This window comes from Rhinolophus hipposideros (assembly GCF_964194185.1).
Source record: "Rhinolophus hipposideros genome assembly, chromosome: 3".
Taxonomy (NCBI): domain Eukaryota; kingdom Metazoa; phylum Chordata; class Mammalia; order Chiroptera; family Rhinolophidae; genus Rhinolophus; species Rhinolophus hipposideros.
This window is the reverse complement of record NC_138049.1, coordinates 85,568,688-85,583,565: the sequence shown is the minus strand read 5'-3', so window position 1 is coordinate 85,583,565 and position 14,878 is coordinate 85,568,688. Positions and strand designations below refer to the sequence as shown.

Genomic DNA, 14,878 nt, shown 5'->3' with positions numbered 1-14,878 from the left:
TACATTTTTATTGAGTCCAACCAGTCACTACCACTGAAGGCTCTAAAAATAATCATAAAAACAGCCCTGCATTCACAGAGATTATAATAAAAAAAGACACAATATAAACATGAATTTAACTTTGAAGTCATAAATGCTAGATGTGTGTCCAAACAATTCCTTGAAGAATTCAATGTCTATACACATCATTATTGTACATACTATCTATAATATATACAATATAAGTAATCTATTTCAGAGACATATGAGATAAACTTGGAAAGATCCACATAGGAGATTTACATAAGGGGAGTGTTGGAGAAAAATGATTTAGCTAGTCAACTAAGGAAAGCTTTACAGAAAAGATAAGTTTTAAATAACATTTTGTTACAGAAAGGAAGATAAACTGCCCAAGTGTAGAATAGTTCATTCAAGGCAAACAGTGCATATTATAGTTTATCAGTGGGATGCTAATGGGAGTGTGTGTGTGTGTGTGTGTGTGTGTGTGTGTGTGTGTGTATGGAAGAGGAAAACAGTGAGGCAATAAACCCTTTTGCTAAGGAACCCAAACTGAGGTGAAGTAAGAGTTCAGGTAGAAACTATTCATTCTAGAATGATGTTTTGCACACTTCATAATTAAGTTGCTCCTTTGACTTCTTTTTTCCAAGCCAAATAATAGCCATTTATTTGGCTTTTATCCTAATGCATCCTATTTTCCAACTCTAAACTGGCACTCAGCTCTAAACTTCCCATAGCTCTTAAACTGTTGAGTCCACAATTGGCATCATATTCAGTTAAGAGTCCGAAAGGAGGAAAGCATAAAAAGCCTCATGGGTCCTATTGTTCTACTACTGATTATTCACTCCCTGTTAAACTTACTCTGCAAGCCTCAGTGCTAATTTTACCCAACTCCCTTCCCTCTTATACATCATTCTTGAGTATTTAAAAATGGTATCTCTTGTTGGGATTACACTTGCAGTTCAGTAAATCCTCCCCCCAACAGGCTGTCATCTGAGTTCTTTCTCTCTTCCAGTTACTCTCTTCTGAATGAAATCCAGATCCAACATATCCCTAAAGTGTAGTATCCCTACACCAAATCCAAAAGCAAGACTGTCATCTTTCTTAATACAGACATTATATATTTACTCACAAGGCCAAAAATTGCATCAGCCTTTTAGGCAGCCCCCTCACATATGTTAATCCCTTTTCACCAAGGCAGAACATAATGTCTCTCAGACAAATAGGGGCCATACATTTATTCCAGCTGAATCTCTCTATATTAGAATAGCCATTCACCCAGTTCACCAAATCTTTTTGGATCTTCATGGTACCCCAAACACCAAAACAAATTCTAAAAAGGAAATCAAGAATTTAAAATTCTTAAAAACCGTAATAAAGTAAATGAACATACAGTATCTAATGCTTAAAAAAAAGAACACTGTAAGAAATAACAAGAGAAAATACTTAACTGTGGGAAAATTTTATATTTCTAAATATTTAAAACAAAATTATAAACCATATAAATGGAAGAAATATTTATAACCTGTATATATCAAAGAGTGAATTCTCTTCATGCATATGAAGCTCTTATTAACTGATATGCAAATTGCCCTGACCCCTATAGAAAATGGGTAAAGGACAAGAAAAGACACTTCACACAAAGGAAACTTACCCTGAATGTCAGACTTCAGTATTCAAATCCCCACTTAAAATTTCTACCTGAACATCTAACATAAAAAGTTAATGTATCCAAAAACCAACTTCTGATTTCCCCCATCCAATTTTCTCTATCATGTTCTTCCACATTTCACTGGAGTCTCCTTGGACTTCTCTTCCTTAAATTTACATCTAATACATCAGCAAATCCTGTCAGCTTCAACTTGAAATATACCCAGAATGTAAGTAGTTCTCTTCACCTCACTATTACCCTGCCGATGCTATCCACCATCATCTTGCTCCTTGGTTATTTCAAGAGCCCTAAAATCTAGTCTCAACTCAGAAGTCAGAGTAACATCTTTTTTAAAAAAGTTATCTCACATCACTCATTTACTCAAGACCCTCCATTAGCTCCTGAGGTCATTCCAACTGAAAATCAAAGTCATCACAATGGCCGAAACTAGATCTACTCGATCTCTTTTCCTTTCTCCCTCCTTTCTACAGACACACCTTCGTCTCCTACTAACCTGTCCTTATCTCTCTCTTTATTTGTGGTTTGAAAAAGGCATAACTCTGAAATTCCCCATCTGTACTACCAATTCTGTAAGGTTTAGCCCTCCTTAATAAGCTGGTCCCTTTCTGGAATTTCTAGGGGTACAATGAGGGGGATGGGGACAAAGTGGGATACTGTATCACTGTGACCCAGTGACCAATCCACTCAATGGTATTGGTAGCAGGGCATCGTTAATCTTCCTGAATCACTTGTGAAGGCCAATGATATGAAAAATCATCTCCAGAATTCTGTAGCTTAGTCACCTTTCTTAGCAAATATGATAGCCTTCATAGAATCTTAGAAAATCAGTATTGGAGAGAACCTGGCCTCATCTGACACCATCTTCTCATTTTATAGATTAAGAAACTGAGATCGTTGGAAGCAAAGCAACTTTTAAAAGCAAAGCAGAGGGCAAAACAACAAGTAACAATGAGCTAAAGCTTTGGTTTCAGTAAAGTACTTTACTTCATGCAGAGTAATTAATAATGACTGAAAACAAACAAAAAGGGACACTGTAAAAAACTTCTACAAAATCATAAAACAGTCCTATTATATGTTTCCACATATGGCCTTCTCTTAAAAAAATCAGTACCATGTTTTTAATAGTTTACTACTCTGAATTGCCTAGCAGGACATATAAATATTTCCCCTGCCTCTCTTTTTATAATGATAACATAGTAATATGCTCAGATATTGTGCTGATAGAAGTCATTTCTCTTATGTAAGAGAAATGAGAAAGGAGTGGAAGGATTTGAAAATCTCTTTAAAAGCTCTCTAATTTTGGTTGAAAGCATTTTCCTTATGAAAATTAGTATTCCTCCAGAGTAGAATAATTTCCTATTTCAAGCTTTGGTTGACTTGGCCTGGTTATAATGAGAAAGAGACTCAAATTGCTTATTGAGGGGGGTTGCACAGAACTAAATCCAAACAAAGCAGAATTCCCCTCGAATTGTTCCATCCAAGTTTCCTTGGTCCAGATGGCTTCGATTGCCAGCCAGAGGCTCCACCCACACCTTCCAACTCCTGCTGTGTGCAAGCCCTAGAGATGTACTAATGACCCTCAGCTGTTCTGGCTCCCAGGCTCACTTTCTCTTCTTGCCTGGCCACCCAATCTCGTAGCTCCTTCACAGAAAAAAGAAACAGGGGGGAAAGGGGATATTTAAGACAAAAATCTTACCTTTGGATAAGATTTGGGTTAGTGTATCATCAGTTCTCTATTGCTGTTGTAGCAAATTATCCCAAACATCGTGGCTTAAAACAATACAAAAGTACAGTTGTCCAAAATGGGTCTTACGGTGCTAAATTCATGGTGTCAGGGGCTGCATTCCTTCTAGAGGTTTTAGGGGAAAACCTGTTCCTTCCCTTTTCCAGCTTCTAGAGGCTGCTTCACTCTGATGTCTGCTTCCATTGGCATATCTCCTGACTCTGATACTCATGGCTCCCACTTATAAGGCCCCTTGTGATTACACTGGGCAACCTAGATGAACCAGGATCATTCCTGCATCTCAAGATCCTTAATCATACATGCAAAGTCCCTTTCGCCATTTAAGGTAACATGTTCTCAGGTCTTTACGATTAGGATGTTAACATTATTCTATCTACCACAGTTGGCTTGTTCTTTCTTTAACATCAGATATCATCTAATACTATCTAACATCTAGTATTACCTACCATTAAATACTACATAGCTAAATCAATATACATAAAATCATATACATGTACACAAAACACATATATACATATACTGAATGAGATGAGACACTAAATCTATTATAACTTAAATAAGAGTCATAGAGTAATGCCCATGATTATTGTATCAGGGTAATTATAATGAATTCCCAGTACCTCATTCATGGCAAGATATTAAGAAAGAAAAAAGGTGAACCAAACTAGAACTGCTAGCCCGTGAAACGTCTGCTCACCACTCACCTCCTAATATTCCCCAGGAGCTTTCACCATTGAAGAAACAAAAGACTAAATCATTTAGCAGTGTAATCTGGGGAGCTCTGTGTCATTATGAGGTGTCAGCAGACGACACTTCATCATGTGAAGTGTATCTGCTTTGGAGTTGGGACAGCACTGCAGCTACAAGTAACAGAAAGAGTCTGAACCAGGGAAAGGGTCTCCAGGCAAAGAAGGACTTACATTTAGAAAGCTCATCTCACCCAGTGAGATTAGGTCCGAATTCACATAGGACCTCAAGCAGTATCTTCCATGGAATTGAGAGTTGCAGTGTGGGAATGGAACAAATTCGCATGACAATTAAGTGAGAAAGGGATAGGCATCTACAAGGCAAATGTCGGCAGGGAATGGGAGTTAAGGATAAAGGCAAAATAGATGTTAGGTTTGGAATCTATTCATTTCATTCAATTCAAATAGAAGCAGCCTGATGATAAATTTCTCATCCCATTCCCACAAATACACTCCCTAGCTATTTCTGTACTTATTGGCTTGGCCCTCTATCCCATAAAGAATTAACTGCCCACATTGTTATCCAGGCCAAACTCTCCTCTCGCAATGCTCTCCTACCTAGCTAAAGATTTTCTTCCTGAAAATATCTCCAGTCTTCCAAATCATCATTTTTTTCCCTTTCTGCCTCATTTTATCCATCATAGAAAATGCTATGACATCTCCCATCTTTTTAAGACCCTTCTTTTATCTCACATCCTCTCTATGCTATTGCTCTATTTCCCTGCCCCTTGTTACATCTCTCAGAAGCACCTACATTCACTGCCACCATTTTATCTTCAACTCTCGCTTGAACCCATTTCAATCCAACTTGTGTACTCACCCTCCCTGAAACCTCATTTATCGAGGTCTTCAATTCCTCTATGTAGCAAATCCACTGGTCTAGGCATGGTTCTCATTTTTCTCAACTTCTTAGCAACAATTACACAACTGATCCATCCCTTCTTGAAATGCTTTCTTCACTTGGCTTCTAGGATGACAAACCCTCCTGGTTTTACTCCTACTTCACTGATTATTCTTTCTCATTTCTTTGGCTGTATCCTCCCCTTTTTTTCTCTGTAACAGAGCCCTAACTAAGCTCAGTCCACTGCCACCTTCTCTCCTCCAGTTATCTGTACTTACTCCCTAAATGACCCATCCACTCAGGTGGCTTTAGATACATCTACATGCGGCAGAGTGTATTTTCTCTCTCAAACATATCCCTGAATGCAAGATTCCTATATCTAATATTCCAGGAGACACCTTCAGCATATCCAAAAATGCATTCTTGATTTCCTCCATAAAACTTACATCTTCCCCAGCATTGCCCAGCTCAGTAAACGATACCACAATTCACCCAGTTACTCAAACTAAGATCCTCTAAGTCTTCCTTGACTCTTTTTCTCATGCTCCACATCTAAGTTAACATTAAAACATAATCCAGAATCTGATCACTTCTCTTCCTTTCTGCCACATCACCCTCCACCAAGCTTCTCTTACTTCTCACTTAGAATCTTGAAATAACCTCCTACCTGGTCCCCTGCTTCCATTCTTGCCCCATATAATCTACTCCCCACACAATATTCTAAAAAGTGAGACAGATCAAGTCACTTTCCTCTTCAAAAGCCCCACATAGATTGACATCACATTTAGAATGAATCCCAGTGGATCAGTTGAGCATCATTGTGCCAATCACCCAGCAGTTCTTCAGTCTCTGCAGCTCCAGCTGGCCACCATTTTGTCAATTCTTCAGAATCCCTTCTTTGGCAATCTCTCTCTAGAGGGGCTTACCTGTATCATTAACTTCTTTCCTATACAACACTGGTGTAAACAGCCCCAGAACATGACTACTCTTAAAAAACTGGTTGTATTTTTTTTGTATTAAATTTGTCAGCAAACCTCTCTCAGGGACATAACAAGCTCTATCCTAGTGGGATGTCGATGATTTAACATTAGGCCTGTAGTCCTTTAATTGCCTGAACATTATTGGCTCACAAACCTTCCTATCCTTCACGGCAAGAGTTGTGTCTCATGATAAAGAAAGTCTCTTAGGAAATACTTTTTGTGGTGACAATTATTTAACATCAAAGCTAATAGGGGCAGGCCCGGTGGCTCAGGCAGTTAGAGCTCCATGCTCCTAACTCCGAAGGCTGCCGGTTCGATTCCCACATGGGCCAGTGGGCTCTCAACCACAAGGTTGCTGGTTCAATTCCTCGAGTCCCACAAGGTATGGTGGGCTCCGCCCCCTGAAACTAAGATAGAACACGGCACCTCGAGCTGAGCTGCTGCTGAGCTCCCGGATGGCTCAGTTGGTTGGAGCACATCCTCTCAACCACAAGGTTCCTGGTTTCGACTCCAGCAAGAGATGGTGGGCTGTGGCCCCTGCAACTAGCAATGGCAACTGGACCTGGAGCTGAGCTGCGCCCTCCACAACTAAGACTGAAAGGACAACAACTTGACTTGGAAAAAACTCCTGGAAGTACACACTGTTCCCCAATAAAAAGTCCTGTTCCCCTTCCCCAATAAAATCTTAAGGGAAAAAAAAAAAAGCTAATTCCTAATGTTTATTTACTGTTATAAACATTCTGACAGTAACTTACCTATAAATATTTGCCTTGAATGTTTTAAAGTGGATTTGCTTTACATTTATTTAATTCATAAATGTCCCTAAAGTTCTCATAAACCTAGGAGATATTATTTTTCTGGCAGATTATAAGTGTACACTAGTGCAATATATTCTTAGGAAAATAACATCACCTTCAAAAATATTTTTAACTTGTGTGAAAGAATTTAAATCTAAAATGGAACTGGAGGATATAAAATGAAAAATCTCATACATGTGCCCTCAGAAAAACAAAAAAGATTGAGAAACTGAATTCCCATAAATGACTGATTTACAGAAAACTGATAATGTTGGAACTTTCTCAAATGATAGGGAATTGGTCATCAGTTGCTTCTTATCAACCTTGGGAAGTTTTGTTCATGTTTTCCAGAGGCACGAACAAAATATGGGCTGAACTGAGCTTTGTTTGTGTGACTGCATTGGTTTTGTCTGCTCTGGGGAATTGTCAAAGCTGGTCTCTGTTCATGATTTTAATAGACTCTAATTGAACCCTTCCCTCTACATTCCCACTTCACAAATGCAGCCTACACCAAACCCTCAACCGATTCACCTGTAGCTTGGTACAGTTTGCATAACCTGAAATGCTATTCCTCTGCTATTCCCAAATAAACTCATCTTTTTTGACAATTTTGAGCTTGACACAGTTTACTTCTTTATTTAGGTCAACACTTGAAAGCTTCCATAGGTGTGAAGGGAAAATATAAAAGGAATTCTGAAAATGGCTATTTGTTACTGAGAATTCACTGGACATTTTTTTAAATGTCTGCAGAAAGATGTATGCAGTTTTGAAGTCATATGTCTAAAAAGTGACTAACTAGATCCTGATTCTATTGACCAAATTTCCTTAATGTTCCCTTCAGCTTGAATAAACTTTAGACAGACTTCTTTCTGACCTGAGGCCCATGACCTCCCTTTTCTTAGAGCATTTACTTTGGAAAATTGTAACTGTAAATTCATTCTTCACCTCTTTGACTCGTACATCTTTTTCAAAAGCTTCTTAATAGCTTCACAATTAGCAAGCAATGTCTTTCTCAAGGACCTGGGAAGCATCTCTTTGAAATATAATGATCAAGGAAGGTAAGAACCCAGATCTCCCAGTCTCTGTGGTAGGGTAGTGCCCTAACTCTGATGGGTGCCAATCAGCAAACACAGATGGCCTAATCACAGAACAAAACATCTGCCAAACTCAGGATAACTCAATTTGCTCCATCCTACTGATCAACTTCCCCTTCCCCACTGAAGTCCTCCAGTACTTTTCCACTCGCTCATCTCAGCACTCAAGGAGCCTCCCTCCCTTTGTTTCAGCTGAGTGGAGTTCAATCTCTCTCCCCTATTACAATAATCTTGAGTAAAGTCTTCTTTGCCTGTTTAACGTTGCCCAGTGCAATTTGAACTTTGACACTATAATCCCAATACTGGAGATGACTAAGCTTTCAGTACTCACAGGCTTACCATCTTGACCAGGCTGTCCAGGGTAGCCGGGGTTTCCAGGCTGTCCAGAGTCACCCTAGAAAGGAAAAACACTTCTCAGTAGAAAACCAACCACATTGGTGCAGTCAGAGCCCATCAAGATTCAAAGTCAATTCCATTATTTACTGCTTTTTATATATTAAAAACAGATACACAAAACTCCTAAAGTACGGTTAGAAAAAATGATGCCATATTTTAAATACATACCTTAACAAACAGAGGCTTTTTATTATGTAAAACTTTCAGTGATTTATTTCGGTGAGCAGGTATAACAGGTAAAGTACATTTCACTGATGTAAGCTATCAAGATTTATAGCAGAATACATTTTTAGAATTCTGAAAATAACTGTGAAGTGTCAGCAAATACAGTTTCAGTGATAGTAATATTTCACTCATAAGTTTACAGACTTAATTCTGTTCTAAATGTCATACTACAGACATCAATAACCTATATTTCGATTCACAATTATTTATTAAAAAACAGTACATAAGCCATGTGATCTTACATATGGGACTCAAGCTGAAAAGTACAGAACATTCATTTCTTTCAATCCAGTCAGTGTCTCTTTGTCTATATTTATCTCATTTTAATATGCTAAAATTCTAAAATTTCAATATTTTCATGAGAGGGGGGCCCAAGTAAAATGACTCTGCCCAACGCTCATAGTCCTTGAGCACAAGTAATACCTAAAAAATGAAATGACCTTTGCCTTCACAAACGTGAGATCTTCAAAGAACATTATTCCATACAACATGGCAATGAGCCCAGGCACACATGGAACTCTAATATGTGGCCCTACTGCCAGTACTGACTTTTCGATGGTCACCACCCTTGAAAAAAGCAATAAAAGCAACATTTTTTTTTGTGAGGTGAGGGTGTTTTATAATTTAATTACAAGGAACACTTCAAAAATAAGAGCATATTCTTCTATTGCTAGGTCCATATGTAGCATCTTGCAGAAAAACAAGTCCCAGCCATCAGCATCACTAAATTCCTGCAGAGGCAACTGATTTCAACTCAATAATTCTTCACTCCTTTCATCAAGAAATCATTCACACAGAACCCCAGTCATTATATGTTAACTAAACACCAATGCAAGGGTACTTTCACAGCATCAAATTTTCTGGTCTGAAATACTACTTTGGGCTACTGGCTAGAGAGATTTGTTCCAGAAACTTCACAGGAAAAATGGAAAGAACTATGCGAACTCTGTTAAAGAGCCGATGAAGAAGGGAGGGGCTTTTCACCTAGGAGCTGCCTAAGAGGTTTGCATAGGAAAGGCTAAGAAAAGGGCGAATACCATTTTTTAAAGAGACAGAGAAAGAATAGTTGTAAATCCAGGAAGAAATATAACACTGAAACATTTAATGTCTTGCTAAAGAGATATGATTTGTAATTCTGATACAAGGACTTCCAGTGTTAGCTGGGTATGAGGGAGCAACATCCTAGGTTAGAATTCTTCTCTTCTTATTTTGAGAAGATCCATGTTAATCTCTGGCCTTCCTGCCATCTTTTTTTTATCCATGTTCAGATTGGATTCACTGCCTTTCAACAAATTCCATTTTTTCTTTTTCCTTCTGGGAAGAAGATTTTCTTCCTTTTACATGTAAGAGTCAATACGACAAAATTTTCTATCACTGCACCTTCCTCGTTACTCCATTTTCTTCTGATAACTTTTTCTATTGAAATGCTATAGCAGCTCCTCTATCACTGATCACTTATTCATAACTAGAGTTTTCTCAAAGTTTTTCCTTGATTAGTCTTCACTTATCATTTCGATTAAGACTCCTTGAAAACATGGTCTATATTTTCTACTTTTTTTCTTGACAATGCTGTATATCAAGTAGAGATTCAACAACTATTTGCTGATTGACTTATTTCAGATCAAATTTGGTAACAACCCCTTTACCTGCAGAATATTAATGATTAGCAAAATCTAGAACATCCAAAAGGATCTGAGAGGGTCTAACCTCTACGGTGATGAGGTTGAAATAAAACCTTGGCACCAGAAGAAGAAATGGGATTTGCGTTTTTATGCTTCATAAAGTACAAAACATAGTTAACATTTTAAATGAATGAAAACCAAGTTTCCAAGGGAAAAAAAAATCACCCACAAGATAAGTCCAATGGGATTGCATGGTGATTATAACACGGGTCAAAAGCTTCACAAGGGAAAATAATCTTTTTTTCAGGTTTTGTTATTGCTGGTACATTTTACTAGTTATTTTGACTCTACTGGTTATTTGGCTCTACTGATTTATTTGCAAAAACTCAGGTAGGTTTGGTGCTGTTTCCATACAACTGGAAAAACAAAGTAAAACCTTAACTAATTTTGGAAACAAGGCCAAGAATAAAAAATAAATTTTATTACTGTAATAAAAGCTGACACCCAACCTTTACTGTGTATGCTAGACACTGCTTTAAGAGATCTACATATAACAAATTTCTTAATCCTCATAATAATCCCACAAAGCAGGTAATTTAATTATTCTTATTTTGTATATAGGAAAATTGTGGCCCAGCAAGTTTAGGTAACTTGCTCAAGGTCACATAGCAATAGGGAAGCTAGCACTCACACTCAGCCAATTCAGCTCCAGAGTCCATGTTTCTAAACACTTCTATCCCTGCCCACGTTAAAATGCATACACTGATCAGAACCAGATCTGGGGACTGCTAGCAAATGTAACATGAAAAAAAATTTCCAAATACATTAAATTAGACATATGATTTATTATTGTACAACTGTGACTAAATTCCCAGCCCACTTTCTTCCAATTTAGTTGAAACACTGCACATTTTGAATTTTAAGAAATATGTATTCAGCTGAAAAGCAATACTTACTTATGTTGAACTGAATTTGTGCCATAGGATTTTTGAGTTGTTGACAGACGTGAAAATATCATGGACTAACTAAAACATCTCTGAATCTGGACTCTCAAGTAGAGAATAGTTAAAAATGAATAATTAAAGTAAAAAAAAACTGCTCTGCTTACAAACGCAAGCTAATATTTAAAGTTGTTCATCTAAATAAATGTCTTTGGGACTCTTCATGTAGGACCAAATCCTATGTTATCAAGCCCTCGTCCCAAAATCTTTGTATCTTCGTGCAACCCAAGGCCTTCACAGGGGTATCTGACCTAAGTAAAACTTATTCCATTCTCCAAAACCAACCTCTTCCCTCCCTCAAAACCCAAACACCCACTCTCTTTGGCTTCAAGGAATCTACTTAGTCTGGGGAAATTAACATAAAAATGCAAATTCCCAGTGGCCCCTGACATTTTCCAAAGGCTTTTTGTATTTTAGACAGAGGATACTTTAATAGTCCAAATGAATCTCTAAAGGTAGAATTATTAGGGTGAAATAAAGGGTATCAACAGGAATATAGTTGTAGAAAAAGTAGTATTTCTTAGCAAAGAACTTATTAAGAAATTGTTCTTTCCTAAAAATGAAAAAAAATGTTTTCTTTTCATTTCTGAACTAATAGATCTAACATTTAAGGTTAGATCAAATATGGGGAGTTCGTACTTATAAATATTGCTATGGCTACTGACGAGGTAGAAGAAGCTGCCATCTGTATGTGTAGGTCTTTTAAAGCGGAGTTGTTTGTAAATTGGAGATTGCCTGGATCTGTCTTACAGAACAAAGACATTCTATATCGGTTTATAGGGAAAAGTGATGAATCTTGTTTTTTCAATGATTTCATAAACCATTAAATAAAAAAGTTACTATTAATCACTGTGCTAGACACTAGAATTTCAAAAGAGAATTTAGTTTGTATTAACCTTCATTGTAAAGTGCTTGCACATAAAAATGATTCCAATAGATTAATTAATTTAATCACTTCCTATGTTGAACATTAGGGACACAAAATGAATAAGCTATTCTGCAAGGCACTCAATTTCCAAGGACATATTTTCTTTTTTCTTTGCTTATTGAAGAGTTATAATGGCATGACAAATCTAAGTGTGTGATCCCACAGTTAGTTAACTAGACCCAGTTTTTCAACAGTTTTGTCATATTTGGGAGTAATTTAGAGAACTTTTAACAGATGACTTCCTTTATCTTAGAATAAGCACCTACCCACCTGTCCACACAGGAATTTCTCCTGCATTTCAGTCTCATGACTAAACTGTCAACTCCTAGAATTCTATTTCTGGCTAATAAAAAGACTAGATTTGTTTGCACAGGTAACTGCTTGATGGACAGCTGTAAAATTTTCCAGAGAGCATCTAACAAAAATGGCCAAAAAGTCGCAGTTGGATCTATAGTAAATTTCTTCATCTGCTTTAGTTCCAGTTCTGTTGATCGAATTAAAACCCTATCAATTTTCCAAGTCAAAAATTCTCTAAAGAAAGTACAACTCAGAATGTTGCTAGGGATTCTGTTTTTCATATGTAGGTCCCTGCTGTGGGTAAGAAACCACCTCCAAGGGAAAGAGCCCTAAAAGGATAGAAGAGTGTGTGTGTGTTCCTCTCCTCCTGCCAGATTTTCTGAAGAAAATGGAAAGCAGATCAAGAAGGCACGCCAACATGAAGACTGGTGGAAAACTGCAATTTCATTTAAAGTAGTAGGTGGCAATTGGGGTTACAGTATGACTAAGAAAAGAGAATTAAAATAACGGACATATAAAACTTGCAAATACTAGAAATCAGATAAGACAAAGGTTGTGTTAAAAATGTGCTGTAGAAACATACGTGAATAAAAATTGGTGCTACTACAAGATGCCCAATGGGCCACTAATGAAAAATCAGATAACAACAGAGGTATCTGGTGCCTCCTCAAAAGTGGACAGCCTGTTAGAAACACTGGAGGTGGCCTGAACCTCACTGACATTCAGAAAAGCACTCTGGGCTTGGAGACGTAAGCATCATGGGACTGTGCTTTTCACGTGATAGCTCTTTCAGATCAAAGTATGTTTGTGTGTATAGTATTCCAATATTATAAACTATATAAATATGTTTTTTAAAGAAGTCTACTGGTGGGTCACACCAAGCTTGTTTTACAAGGTATATTCTCCTTGGACCATCTTATAGGTATTTCTCATTTATGTCAAGGCATCCTAAATAATATTCAGTTACTTTAAAGAACATTTGGATTAACTTCTCTAAATGCAATCTAAAAATAGTTTACAACAGTAAATTATAACATACTGAAGAAAAATTCCAAGTCAAAAGATTTACTTTGAGTGAAATATTGAATGTATACTTTTATATCTTAAATTTGATTTTTCTTGATTTAAACAGCTAGGCTTAAAGAATGTCATACACTATCATATAAAAATGGATGAGAGAAACATGTACAAAAGACAGGAAGAATTAAATTATCTTAGATCAGCAGTTCAAAAGTTAAAATTTTTCAGTTGTGGTGATTGAAACACTAAGAAAATTCAATCTAAATAAAAATAATAATTCATAGTTAACAAAAATTATTATGGTCACCTCAAGTAATAGATCATCAATACACAAAACACTTTTTGGCTTAAGATTCTTATTTGCTTTCAAGTTAGACATTATTTTTATTAGGTGATTTCAAAATAAAATTAAGTGAAAAAGATTTATCTATAGCGAACAAACTACTTAACTTCTCAGTATCTTAGGATGTGTCTAAGTGATGCCACAATAAGTATCAATTTATTTAAAAACTCATTCATATTTAATAGCATAAGAACACATGCAGAATATTTTGTTATGTAAAAAAGAACCAATTATAAAATAGTATGCACATCACGGCTCCAATCATACTTCCTCAAAATAATTATTACATGACTAAGTGAAATAAATAAATATATGTATGTCTCAATTTTTAGAATTAGACATTCAATGCAAAAATTAAAATCAATTTTTAAATTTTCACTTCATTTTTCTGTCTGAAAATTGTTTTGATAAATTAAGAATTTAGACATTTAAGAATTTAGAACATACACTGTTGGTGGGAATGCAGACTGGTGCAGCTGCTATGGAAGGCAGTGTGGAGGTTCCTCAAAAAATTAAGAATAGAATTACCATATGACCCAGCAATCCGTCTCCTGGGTATCCACCCAAAAAAATCTGAAAACATGTATTCGTAAAGATACATGTGCTCTGATAATCATTGCAGCTTTATTTACAGTGGCCAAGACATGGAAACAACCAAAGTGTCTTTCAAAAGATGATTGGATAAAGAAAATGTGGTATATATACACAAAATGGAATACTATTCTGCCATAAGAAAAGATGAAATAGTGCCGTTTGCTACAACATGGATGGATCTTGAGATTATTATGCTAAGCTAAATAAGTCAGACAGAAAAAATCTAGAACCATCTGATTTCACTGATATGTGGGATATATAACTGAAAGCAACAAAGGAACAAGACAAACAAATGAAAAAACAAAAACTCATAGACACAGACGATAGTTTAGTGGTTACCAAAGGGTAAGGGGGAAAAGGAGTGGTGGATGAGGGTAGACAGGATCGAATATATGGTGATGGAAGAACTGATTCTGGGTAGTGAACACACAATGTGATATATAGACAATGTATTACAGAATTGTACACTTGAAACCTGTGTAACTTTATTAACCATTGTCACCCCAATAAACTTTAGTTTTTTTAAAAAAAAAATATATCTTAATAAGTTCCCTTTCTTCATTTTTTACTAGGTTATAAGA

The 14,878-nt window shown here is 36.5% G+C and overlaps 1 protein-coding gene across 4 annotated transcripts in view; it reads right to left on the bottom strand.

The window, feature by feature from the left end:
- Positions 1-14,878, bottom strand: part of COL21A1 (collagen type XXI alpha 1 chain) — a 153,923-nt gene that overhangs the window by 71,931 nt on the left and 67,114 nt on the right. For 2 of the 4 annotated variants that reach the window (XM_081036182.1, XM_081036180.1), the window contains one exon: positions 8,203-8,265. In XM_081036182.1, the coding sequence (XP_080892308.1) occupies positions 8,203-8,265 (63 nt within the window). The remainder of the gene's footprint in view (positions 1-8,202; positions 8,266-14,878) is intronic. The other 2 variants (XM_081036181.1, XM_081036179.1) reach the window with 1 other exon arrangement.